Source organism: Argiope bruennichi, chromosome 8 (genome assembly GCF_947563725.1).
Source record: "Argiope bruennichi chromosome 8, qqArgBrue1.1, whole genome shotgun sequence".
In the NCBI taxonomy this organism is placed as follows: Eukaryota; Metazoa; Arthropoda; class Arachnida; order Araneae; family Araneidae; genus Argiope; species Argiope bruennichi.
This window is the reverse complement of record NC_079158.1, coordinates 98,209,211-98,221,550: the sequence shown is the minus strand read 5'-3', so window position 1 is coordinate 98,221,550 and position 12,340 is coordinate 98,209,211. Positions and strand designations below refer to the sequence as shown.

Here is a 12,340-nt window from a genome sequence, read left to right as displayed (position 1 = left end):
TTAATTTCAACAATAAGTTTTAAAAGCGATTATTTGATGCCCATATCATGCATGGGCATAACAATTAATGGTTAAAGAAGGAATGATTTTTCTCCAACAAAACCTTCCCTCTATCACCTTCTACGTAAACCTTACTGAATTCATTTTATTGTTATTATTAGTAATAGTATTATATGAGCTCAAAATTCTTAAATTTAGGTTCTGATGCCACATGGAGTCACTAAGACCTTAAAAATTAGTTGCGCTGTCATTTTTTTACAAAATCTTTCCATGCCCATAAATTAAAAAGTTCTACATTTTTTATTATTATTATTATGATTCTGTATCAAAACTGTAAGCTTTCTGGCGTTGACTACTAGGTTTTATGACACAAATTAGATTCAGAACATATTAACATCCGACCTCGAACATCTTCCATGAAAAGCGTGATAATCTTTTGTTAATCTTTATTTTAGACGAACCGCTTTTGGCGACCAGTTGATACGCCGAAAGTAATGATTGTTGGTACTTCGAATATTAAAATATATAAGATATGAATTAAAAGGAAAGAATTGATTATATCATTAAAAGGAATTTTTGAGAAGATTTTAGCAGTATGGTTATTTTAAAATTGCAAAGAAAATTATCGATTTCCAAGACATTCAAAAAAGCAGACTGAGATTATAGTAAAGCATTCCTCAGGCATTTAAAATATATAAAGTAATTTAAATTAAAGTAGATGCTCTTAAAATAGTTTAGAAATTTACGCAGAATCAAAACTATTTTGGACATTCAAAAAATCAGTTGCTATGAAATTAATTTTTAAAAAGTGTTTTAATTTCTAACATTCAACTAATGTTTCAAATATATAATTACAAAACGTTTTTTTTTTAATTATTTGAATGACAGAAAATAAAAACCAATCGATTCATATAAAAATATGTAAATCGTTTGTAATAAATTAACTTATTTTAATAATATTTAAAAATAAGTCAGTCTTTTGCCACAACATATGACTTAAGAATAAATAAATAAATAAATCTTTTGCTTTAAATTATTTGCATATGTAAAATAGATAATGCGATATATATGTAATAATTTATTTTTTATATCTTTAATGGAAATCATACTCACAGATGATGGCGTCTTGCTTGTGGAATATTCCTTACTGACAGTGTAACTGATAAATTAAATATTCCTAGAATATAAAAATAACAAACTTTTAAATATAAATATACTCTTGAGGATTAATATTTTTTTCTTGTTAACTATGAAATATGTATACGAACCGCTTAAGATTTTCTGAAGGTAAAAGTTATTCTTTCTTAATGATGAATGACTGAAACGGATGAAATAAATAATTACTAATTACTTTTGTCATAGAATTTTTTTACAGTGCAATTTTCACTCCCTAATCAAAATGTTTCAACGAAGAAAATTAAATTAATATTTATTGAAAAAAATTTTTGGAAATTTAAAATATAAAAATAAATATTTTATTATAATTTTATGTAATTGCATTTAAAATGATGGAAAACCGTAGCTTAAAAATATTCGAAATATTGAGTGCTTATTTTGTATAATCAGTTTTAAGAACAAATATGTGAACTGCAGAACATTCGACCTTCATGTTGGCACTATAAAAAATGAATAAATAAAAGTTCGAGTGCAATTTTCTTTTCTTTCGATCCTTTCGTATACTTGTACAAAATGGCACATTTTATATTGAACTTCGAAGTGAGTAAAGTCTGAAAAAATGTATGATTCTTGTAAAAAGCAGTCTTGTTAAAATTTTAATAACCCTGTTCACAAATATATCAATGTATGTATTGACACACAGTCAACTCAACTGAAAGATGGATTTGGTCCAAAATTTGATTTTCTTAAGATTTTAATGATAAAATAATATAAAAATTTAATTTATCCAATTTGTTACTTTAATCTATCCCATTAGTTTTCGTGTTCAACATGCCCAGATTACTTTCTGTTGATGAATTTTATCCCAAACTTGATTTATTTGCGCAATTTTGATACAAAGGCTTCATATCAAACTTCATCCTTATAACTTTTTGTTGTTGTTGTTTTTGGCAAATTCTATTTTCAGACTAGCAAACATAATTCCAAAAAATGGGATGAGGGGCCGCGTCCAGGTAGGTCTAAAATTTAAAGAACCATAAAAAATTCAAGATTAAACTTTTTAATGATTATAATAATTTTCTTTGTATATCAGATACATAAATTTAAAAAAAACTTGTATCGTAAATTTAGATTAATTGGAAGACTTTTAAAAATCAAGGCTTCAGATAAACCATTACTATTTTTTAACATGTTAACAGCGAGTGTTCAAAAATGTCCGCCTAACTGCGATTCAGTAAGAAAGTTATGTCTTATTTATCTGTAGAGGGTTGGATCTACGGAAGACAGTGTTGCAGTATTGGATAAATTATTATTCTCTCATAATGTCCTTTGGAAGAGGCTGGCGTTTTATTTCTCCCTCTGTCATGTCAAACGGGTTCCAAGGTCGAAATTTAACTTTAATGGAGAATTTTTCTTCCATTTCGTTTTATTATTTGGTCCATGTTCATTGTTTTTCAATCTTCGACTCGAGACATTTCTTTCCTCTGTCTTTGCAAAGAGTGTGACGAATGTAAAAGCAATGAATGGATGGAAGCCTTTTGTAAAAGCATTTACTTGTTCTTTGTATTTGTAATAGTAGGTTTAAAAAGTAATTTTAAACATTTGAACTGTATTCGAATGGAAGTAGTTAGAATTATTATTCTCGAAAAATCCATTACTGTCTTTTCTTGGACCTATACATAATGCCAGCTTTTAAACGTCTGGGAAAAGTTTGGATGTCATTATTTATGTAAGATTCCAAATTTAATTTTGCGCCATTTTTCCATTTGTAGTTTTGTTCTGTAAAAAAAAAATGTTGATATTTATGAGAGAAAACAAACTTGATTTTTAGTCTTCTTAATCAATTTTTGCTTGATATACCTATTTCTGTTAATCGTTTACAAAATAAATCGAATGTTTCTTTAATATTTTATATTTTTCTTATTCTTTTATTAAAAACGCAAACGTTAAATAAAATACAAAATACTAAAAGCAAATTTTGTGACATAATATTAAGCAGAAAAACGTTGAAAATAATAATAATAAAAAAGTTAAATGAAATGAGTTCGATCTAAACTTTAAAAATCGTTTTCAAAAGCAATATGACGTCAGCTATTTCACAAAGAAATAAAATTCTATTAATTGCGATAAGCTGTAGAATTAATTACTCCTATCGAACTTACTAAAAGTTAAATGTAAATTATTGCTCTAAAATTTTGTATGGTGTGAATAAAATTTTCATTGATCGATGAAAACGAGCAAAATACTGAAAGGTTTTTATTATTATTATTTTTCATCATATAGAAAAGTTTCAAGTGTCTTTTTAAAACTGTTTTAAGAACAATGAATAATCCTTAACTGATTTATAAATATATCAATTTGTTTGCCTAGCTTTCGGGCTCTTTTTATAGAATTCCAACTTGATAACATAATTCCTTATTTTCTGCATATCGTACAACTGCAAATATGTTCATTAAAAGTGCATTTTAAGTTGTATTATTGCTATTACCGTGTAATTTTCTGTGAATGACAGCTTTTTATTGTGCATATTATGGATATGAAATAGAAGAAAAAAGTGCCATTTACCATGAATTATTGTGCCCAAGAATTTTAAATCGAACATTTCTAGTTTTCACTTTTCCTTTAATGCGACAAATTCTTTATTTAGAGCAGCCTGTGACTGTTTTTCAACCTACAAAAAAATGTCTGCAATGCTATTTTTGTTTGCAGACTTTTTTTTTTTTTTTTTTTTTTTTTTTTTTTTTACTCATCTCAGTATAATTGAACAGCTTAAAAACTTAACATTTTCTGTAGATAAAATTATTTCAATTCATACTTCTATAAAAAAAAATTAATTCCATGAAATAGCAAGAAGTATTAACATTGAGATTTTACAATAACTTAAAATGTTTTTACGAAAAATAATTTTTATCGGTTCTGGTATTGTCTTTTATGGAAAAAAACATTTAAAACGTATCACGCATTTGTCTTTTTTTGTTATTGTTATTGTAAAAATTATGGAGCTCTACTTAAACATCTGCTGAAAAAAAGGGAAAACTGTTGTAAAAGTTGCATTTTTTAAACAAAAAAAAAAATTAGTTTTTTAATTATAATTATCCAAGCTTATTATGGATGACTCTGAATGATTAATGAGCCCGTGGTGAATATTCTTGGAAATCCCTTGCTGTAAATTAAAAAAGATTTATTGTTTACTTAATTGAGGATTAATATTCTTTGCATTAGATATTCAAAGGCTTAAGAACTATCGTTTTTCTTCTCTCTCTTAATTCTGAGAAACAGAGAAAAAAATCCATATTGTTGTTTAAACGTAAAAAGGACATTTAATTACTCAAATATAGGATTTGGAATACGGTATTTGTAATTCATCAACCAAATACATAAAAAATAAAACTGTTTTTAAATAATTTATTGTTTCTATTTATCCGCTATTAACAGAATTTCCTCTTGCATAGTGTAAATAAAAAGAGAATTGCTTGAAATGAAGAACACAATAATTCCAAAAAAATAAATGTAAAATCGAAAAACAGATTATTCATATTGTGTTCGTTAATTTCTTTCTTACCCTCCCCCCCTTTTTTTTTATCCTTAATGTAAAATTCTTAAAAAGTGCTCTCTTGATAAAATTGAATTGAAGAATCTAAAAGATTCTTCGATCAATATTAGATTAACTCGAGAAAACACCCAATATAACAAAAACTAATTTAAAGCTGATGCATTAAATACGTGTTTACATAATTTTAAGAGGTCGCACAACCTTTAGAAAGATTGAATTTTTATGGAAATTAATATAATCAAATTTATCAGTTTAATATTTTTAAATAAACTTGGTTAACTTTTTAAAAGACTTAACTTGTTTATTTATTAACATTGTCTTTTTATAATTATTATTTGGCACACTTTAAAAAACGCTTATTATTCTAAGGATTCTTCAGTTGAATTAAGATTCTAAATAATTATTAAAAACATCCCATGCAAAATTTAATTTTAACATTGATGTATTAATATGTATTAAAATAATTTTAAAAAGATTTTTTAGACTTTTAGAATGCAGGGAATTTTTATAAAAATTATTTTAAAAAGTATTTGTTGACTTCTGCAGCATAGTTTGTTGCGTTTCTTTATTGCATGAAAGAGATCCGAATTAGGGGAAAAATAATCTGTAGTATAAAAAATTCGGAATCATTTTGTCTGCTTGCTTTTACTAGATTTCTGTTGATTATAATGCATATGAAATGCAATCAAAGAAATATATATATTATCATTTTAAAGATTTTTTTCTCTAAAGGGGCTATCATGGAAGTATTTAGTAGAAGAAAACGAAACAATGACTTGTCGAGATTAAAATGCTTAGGTTTCCTTCTTAATTTTTCCATTAAAAAAATTTCTTGCAATAATAACCTTTAAAACTATATCAAAGGATTTTTTTAATTAAAATTCAGATTCTATAGTTCGAACTCGTTCTCCCAGCAGGTATTTTTCTATTAAAAATTTTTTTGAAGTGGTTGCTATTAGAAAATTCAAAGTGGGGTGTGGGGGAGGGCTCCCAGAAATTAGGATTCAGCAATTTAAACTTTTTCTTCGTTTCTAACTGTTGAACCCAGAAGGAAGGCCCTGATCCCGCACGCCGTGACGTCACCCTCCTTCCGATAGCTGGCGTTCCCCACCTCCGTCGGTCGATAGCATCCACTGGAGGCAGAAAGGGAGGTGGGCACGTGGTGATCTCCGCCATTTATACATCGGCAAAGATTCTTCTCGGAAAAAGATGGATGAATCTTGGATGGAGGCAGTCCCCTGATTCTCTTCTCGGATGTTGGTATTCTGGTGGGTGAGACGCTATGGCCGTGCCATGCCCAACGCTGCTGCACCCGACAGACCAGCGACTCAAACCCGACGTGAGTCCTTGTTGTAAATTGGGATGCAAGAAATCTCTTTCTCTCTGTGTATAATATCACCTTCCCCTTACCGCCTGTTATCCGCCGATCAATAGGCTCACTGGTGAATGCTTGATGCTTGGAGATACTTTGTAGCTTCTTACTTCTTGGAGAACTGTTCAGGTCATAGATATATATAATATGCCATAGAATCGTAGCATTTTGTTGTATTTATATGTTGCTAGCTATAAAGCTAAAGGTGGCATTTATTAATAGCCTTGGTGGTGAATTCTTACTTTTTGGGCATATTTTATAACCGATATAATGTTCAAATAATAGATGCCTATCATGTAGCATAAAAATTTATTATTCTATTGTACATGGGCAATAAGGATAATGGTATTAGTTGAGGCAATTCAATAATCATTCCTTTCTTTTTTTTTATCGTTAATAAATGTTTGTTTCTGGTTATCCATGAAATATTCAGTACTTATTTGATATAAAAACGTACCATGCTGTAGCGTTATGTGTCGCTAACTCTGATGTTAAAGATATCCATTGATTTGTTAGCTCATTGGGAATTCTTACTTCTTGGAGATACTTTTTAGCTTGGTTACCTCCCATAAAATGTGAATCTATGATGTGACAAAGAAACTAACGATTCCGTTGTAATATATGCAATGATTATAATTGTATAAAGTGATGCATTTCGTTAATCTTTTCTTTCTGTTTTATCATAGGTGAATACTTGCTTCTTCAACATATTTTGTATTTATTTACTTTTCTATGAAATGTTCAGATGTTTATCATGTAATATCAAAACTTTCCTTTCTGTTTTATTATTTGTTGCTAATAGTATAGAAAGCATCCATTTATCAGTAGGCTCGCTAATAAATAATTGCTTCTTGATGTTGCTCTGTTGCTGATTATATCCCGATAAAGTGTTCAGATCACAGATGTCTATAATATAGAATAAAAATTTATCATTTTCTTGCATTGTATATTAATAAGGGTACAAGTTCATAGACCTCAGTCATCTTTACTTCCTATTTTAATTACATTGCCTGCAAGAAACTTAAGTTAGTTCTTATAATGAATAGATATCTAAAGACACGAGATATTTTTTTTCCTTCTGTTGTCTATGGAGTTTATTGTGATTATTTGTCGAATTTTTATAATTGTTTAAATTTAAATATATTCTTTGGGGATATTATGTATGATTCATATAGATGTAACCGTATCGGACAAAATTCCATTTGTTTTCTTGCATTTAGATATGACACAATTCCCTGGGAATACCTATTTCGCCGTTTTCAAAATCGAATTTTCATTCTTGGGATCGATTTATTTTCTTTTATGCAATAACTCGATAATATTTTTTTGCTGTCTCAAGCTTTTTGTATAAATTTATTCGTTTCATTGTTTCAGTAAATTATACTTACTTTACTTGTCGGTGTTTATGTTTGGTGCAGTTCATTATTTTATTAAATTCAGCTTTTTTTTTTTTCTTTTTTTTTTCGAAGTTTGTGTCTTCTTTGTGATTCAAACGATCAGTATTCATAGTAGTGATTGTTTGCATTTTTAACGAATTTACGAATTACTGCCTGCATTTAAAAAAAAATAATCATAACTAGACGTTCGCGAAGTAATTTCTAAAAATTAGAATTTTTTTTCTAATTTGTTTCAATGCATAACTTTTAAGATTGTTCGGATTATTTTTAAGCGTATTTCTCTTTAGTTAATTGTAGAAATTTAACTGCGCAATATTTGATATCCGCAGACGATATATTTTTACTGCGTGTTCTTTGATGTGCAATTAATCGTGAATTATTATGATACCATAATGTTTCTACTGAAATTCTAACATATTTCTTTTATATAATATATATGCTACTGTTTCCTGTTACTAATGAAGAGGTATCCAAATATTTAAAATGACAATTTTTCACATGAATTTTTTTGTTTCATATTTTTAACCATATTTTCCCCTCATATTATACAGTGGATGAATATTCATACCAATATTGAAATTAGTATAAATGAAGAACAATTTTCTATATTTATACCTTTTTTCAATAACGAAAATTTTTAATTTGTACGTAACTATTTATTTATAAGTAAATAGTCATAGAAATTGAATTTTTATAATTATATTTAAATACCTAAGTGTATTTTGATTTCTATAACTGGTTAATGAGTATATCAAGTTCAGAAAAACATTGTTTAAATAAAAAATACATCTGTAATTCAACTGAAATTTTATTTCAATATAATAAGGAATGTCTTTAATTATATCGCAGAAATTGAACTATGTCGCTTTAAAAAAAATGTTAAACAATAATCAAATTTGTTTTTACGTTATTTTTATAGGTACCAAACATTCACGTTAAATAAATATAAAAATTAATAATAGAACGTTAATGGTGAAATGTAAATTTTATGTGAACTTCGTGAAGAAATTTACAGATGTGCGACTGCATTCTTCATTTTATTTACTGTTTTATGCCTTTCTATTCTTATTATGATGACGTAAGTTGAATAATTTACTTTATGATTGATGGTATCCCATACATTTCGCCAGTACGTAATATGTCTTCAACTAACTTCATAAAAACAAAATTTTTGAAAGTTATTTCATTGTATTAGAAAAGAAAACATGCATTTATTCATATATTCCACAGAGCATCAAAATATTACGAAAAAGTCTATTTTATTATGCAACGTAACATATTGATATAATGTCTTGAATTATATTCCTTTAGTTTGATCGTGTTAAAAATTTAATTCTTCTGATTTGTGCAAATCTTCTTACTTTTCCTTGTACAGGCAAAGTTATTCGCTTTTAATATGATTGTTATTGTAATATTCAATTTATCGTTTGAAGTTCTTTTTATTTATTTATTATTTTTTTGTGCAATCATTTTTTATCGCTTTTTTTTGTGTTCATTTTTCTATAGTAATTTTTTTAATTTATGAATTAAGTACAGAAATATATGAACATAAATAAAGAATTGATTTTAAATCGTCGAAAAATCGTCTAAGTTTCTTCAATAAAATACTTCAGATCTCTGAACCTTCAGTTAAAAATGGGGATTGCATTAAATACTGATGGTTTCGTATAGGGTTTGGAATAAATAACAGATTTGCTCTTTCTATGTGTTTAATCCGAATGCTGTATTTATAATCTGTTTGTCTATATGGCCAAATGCCGTATAGACGAAGAATTTTAAACTTACGAAAAGCAAACGTTGAAAAGTATATTAAAGTAGAAGAACGAATATAGTAATAGAACGAATTTTGTACAAAATAAAATTGTACAAGACTACTGGAGAAAAAAAAGTTTATTTACTTTAAGATTTGAAAGAATTTCGTGTTCTTTCAGAAACTTATGCGAGAAATTCTATTCCTTTTCTATCTGTTCTCGGAAATACTTTCTTAATGTACTTTCAAATTCTATTTATATCCTTTTCTTTATTTGAACGGCATTCTAAATACCACAACAAAACTTTACAGAAATCATTGATCTCATATTAATCCATCTTTCCATTCGCTATTATTTCCTTATATGTTCTACTATGAATATAGTAACGAATAATTTTGTATGCAAATGAGTTACTCACTGTCATGACGCTAACAGTAATAATTAATTACTTTTGGAATGATTTAGAATATCTCTAAAATGCATGAAATAGTGAGAATTTTGCATACATATCGCTAATTAGATACTTATGAGTACGTCTCTGGTGACAGCAAATCGATACGAAATAAATCTTACACATTCCAACTTTCCTTTAATTTATTTGCATTAATGTAATGCGTTATATTAAATTCTCTGTATAAATTTGTTCTCCTATTTCTATTCAATTTCTGTATTATTTAATTTTAATTTCCATCTATAAATACAATTGGTTTAATTCGTGTACTGTATATGAAATTTTTAAGAATTAAATTAGTGTGTGTGTGTGTGTGTGTGTGTGTGTGTGTGTGTGTGTGTGTGTGTGTGTGTGTGTGTGTGTGTGTGTGTGTGTGTGTGTGTGTGTGTGTGTGTGTGTGTGTGTGTTCCACACACACAATACACATTTTCAGTTTTGGAAATGTGTTTTCTCATTAATTCAATTAAATGTCCATGAAAAGGCATGGGATGTCAATAAATTACTGGTCATTTTTTTGTATAGAATTATTACGCTGGAATCTTGTATCGAATTATTAATGATTTTGGTTGGTTTATAAATTTAAAAACACAGTAAACCTAGGTAAGGTAAGGGGTTAAAAAACACAATTTGATAATATTTTCATTAGTGTTAATTCTAATTTATTTTACCTTAAATATTTTCGTATTATATTGCATCGCCGTAGATTATATTTCTTTTTTAGTAATTCTTAAAAATCTTCGAGACCCCAACTAATGGTACTTCGTTTGTTCTTTTGGCAGGTAGCAGCAACAGTAATGCCCCCTGGTGGAAAGCGTGGATGAAGAAGTATGTGATCGCGTGCCTCGTGTGCGGAGGTTTGTCCATCTCGCACGGAATCGTCTTCATCGTCATCTACCTCCTCCTACGCTCCTACACCTCATCACTGCAGTTTTTCGAGACCATACCCACCTACGTGCCAGGAGTCGTGGTGAGTTATTCGTCACATTGAATCCCATCAATTTATCACTTGCAAACTACTATATTCCTTTACACACTGAGCATTACCTTTCAGTATGTGGGTCTGAAATTATTGATGCTTCTCAAAACATTGAATTCAAATATTACTAATACAAAATACAGGGTGATTCAAAATTCAGTGTATTAGGAAAAAAAAAGAGAAATGCAAAACAAAATACAAGATATCACTTATTACAGCATGGGTGGAAATGACAATGGATGATTTAGAGGGAACTGTTCTTCACGCTGTTATTGGATTTTTACGGTGGTTATTAAAAATTTTTCGGTGGCATGCCAAGAATATTCTACAATTTAAGAATGTTGAGATGACGCACGTACCGACCTCGTAGCAGAAATTTCCATTGGCGTTCCAAATGTCCGCGAAATGCCAAGAAATTTTGAATGACTAATGATGCTTCACCATTGTGAAGCATAAGTACTTCTATATGTGCACTATGAGCAGTTGTTGTGAAACTGAATATTCACTTATTGTCCATGTTTAGGTGTGATCAAAAAGTATAAAGTATTGTTTCTTATCAAATTTTGAACGAAATCCGTCAGAGAGTTGACCGTCTGTCGATCGGTACATTCGCATGTATGTAAACGCAATAGCTCAGAAACGCAGTGACTTAAATAGACGAAATTCGATATGTGATCTTGTGATTACAATTGTAATTCTTTCAAATTTTGATTTCATTCGTTTAGGGGAAAAAAAGGCGTCCAAAATACATATTCAATTTTCTTGCACTTGTATATTAACAACATGCCAGTGTTTAATCGCCAAGGGCCGCATAATGGATTTAGTAAATTGTAAGATTCGTGCCAAATATCTATATTTCGTAATTAATTTTCGCCAATATCATGCAAGGCATTCGCTGCCTTATTTAAGGTGCACAATTTTATGCGAGAGGAGAAAGATAATAATTATATTAGAGAGTATGCGAGTAAAAGAGAATTGGAGGAATGGTTTTGTGAGACCTCTTCTGCTGGTTGATTAAAGTTTTTCATTATTGTGTATACAGGGTGTTTCAAAACTCATAGGCAAAAATTTAAGGGGTGATAGAAAGCATCTATACAAGCCATTTTCACCATACAATGCATGGGCGGAGAGCAAGCGGTGAACCGCTAGATGGCGCTATAATGGAAAGCATAAAGCGCGAATTTTCTTACAAATCGTCATTTCTACAGTGGATTTTAGAAGGTATGGCGACGTACAGTAATCAGAAAAAGGCGGACATGCATTTTATGTATGGTCTGGCGAACGGGAATGCTTTTAAAGCCGCAAGACTCTACAGGCAGCTTTTTCCGAGAAAGCATATTGGAAGGATTGGTCGGGGTGGACCCACACTTTGGCCGGCACACTCACCCGATTTCTCCTGTATTTTTACTGTGCGGCCATTTGAAAAGTCTCGTCTACGAAAACCCTATCGTCTCCGACAAGGCCCTAATTGCCAGGATTTCTGTTGCTGCCGGCGCCGTCCGAAAAGTACCGGATGTATTTGAAAAAGCACGCCCCTCACTACCTCGCAGGTGTAACGCTGCGTTACAGCAGCCGGTTTCTGCAATTTTGCCTTACAAGTTGTCAATAAAATTATTCAGTAGGTACTTCCTCTATCCGTTTGATGTTTCTTTCTTTCATGTGACGCTAGGATACCTCCTAGCGTTTCACTTCTTACTCTCCGCCCATATACTGTATGGTGAAAA

At 29.5% G+C, this 12,340-nt stretch overlaps 1 protein-coding gene across 8 annotated transcripts in view; it reads left to right on the top strand.

Annotated features, from left to right (window-relative positions):
* The window catches only part of LOC129981090 (uncharacterized), a 190,917-nt gene that overhangs the window by 166,705 nt on the left and 11,872 nt on the right, over nucleotides 1-12,340 (top strand). For 7 of the 8 annotated variants that reach the window (XM_056091747.1, XM_056091742.1, XM_056091744.1 and 4 more), the window contains one exon: nucleotides 10,420-10,607. In XM_056091747.1, the coding sequence (XP_055947722.1) occupies nucleotides 10,420-10,607 (188 nt within the window). Of the gene's footprint in view, nucleotides 1-5,842; nucleotides 6,009-10,419; nucleotides 10,608-12,340 lie in introns of those variants that run through there. The other variant, XM_056091749.1, reaches the window with a different exon arrangement.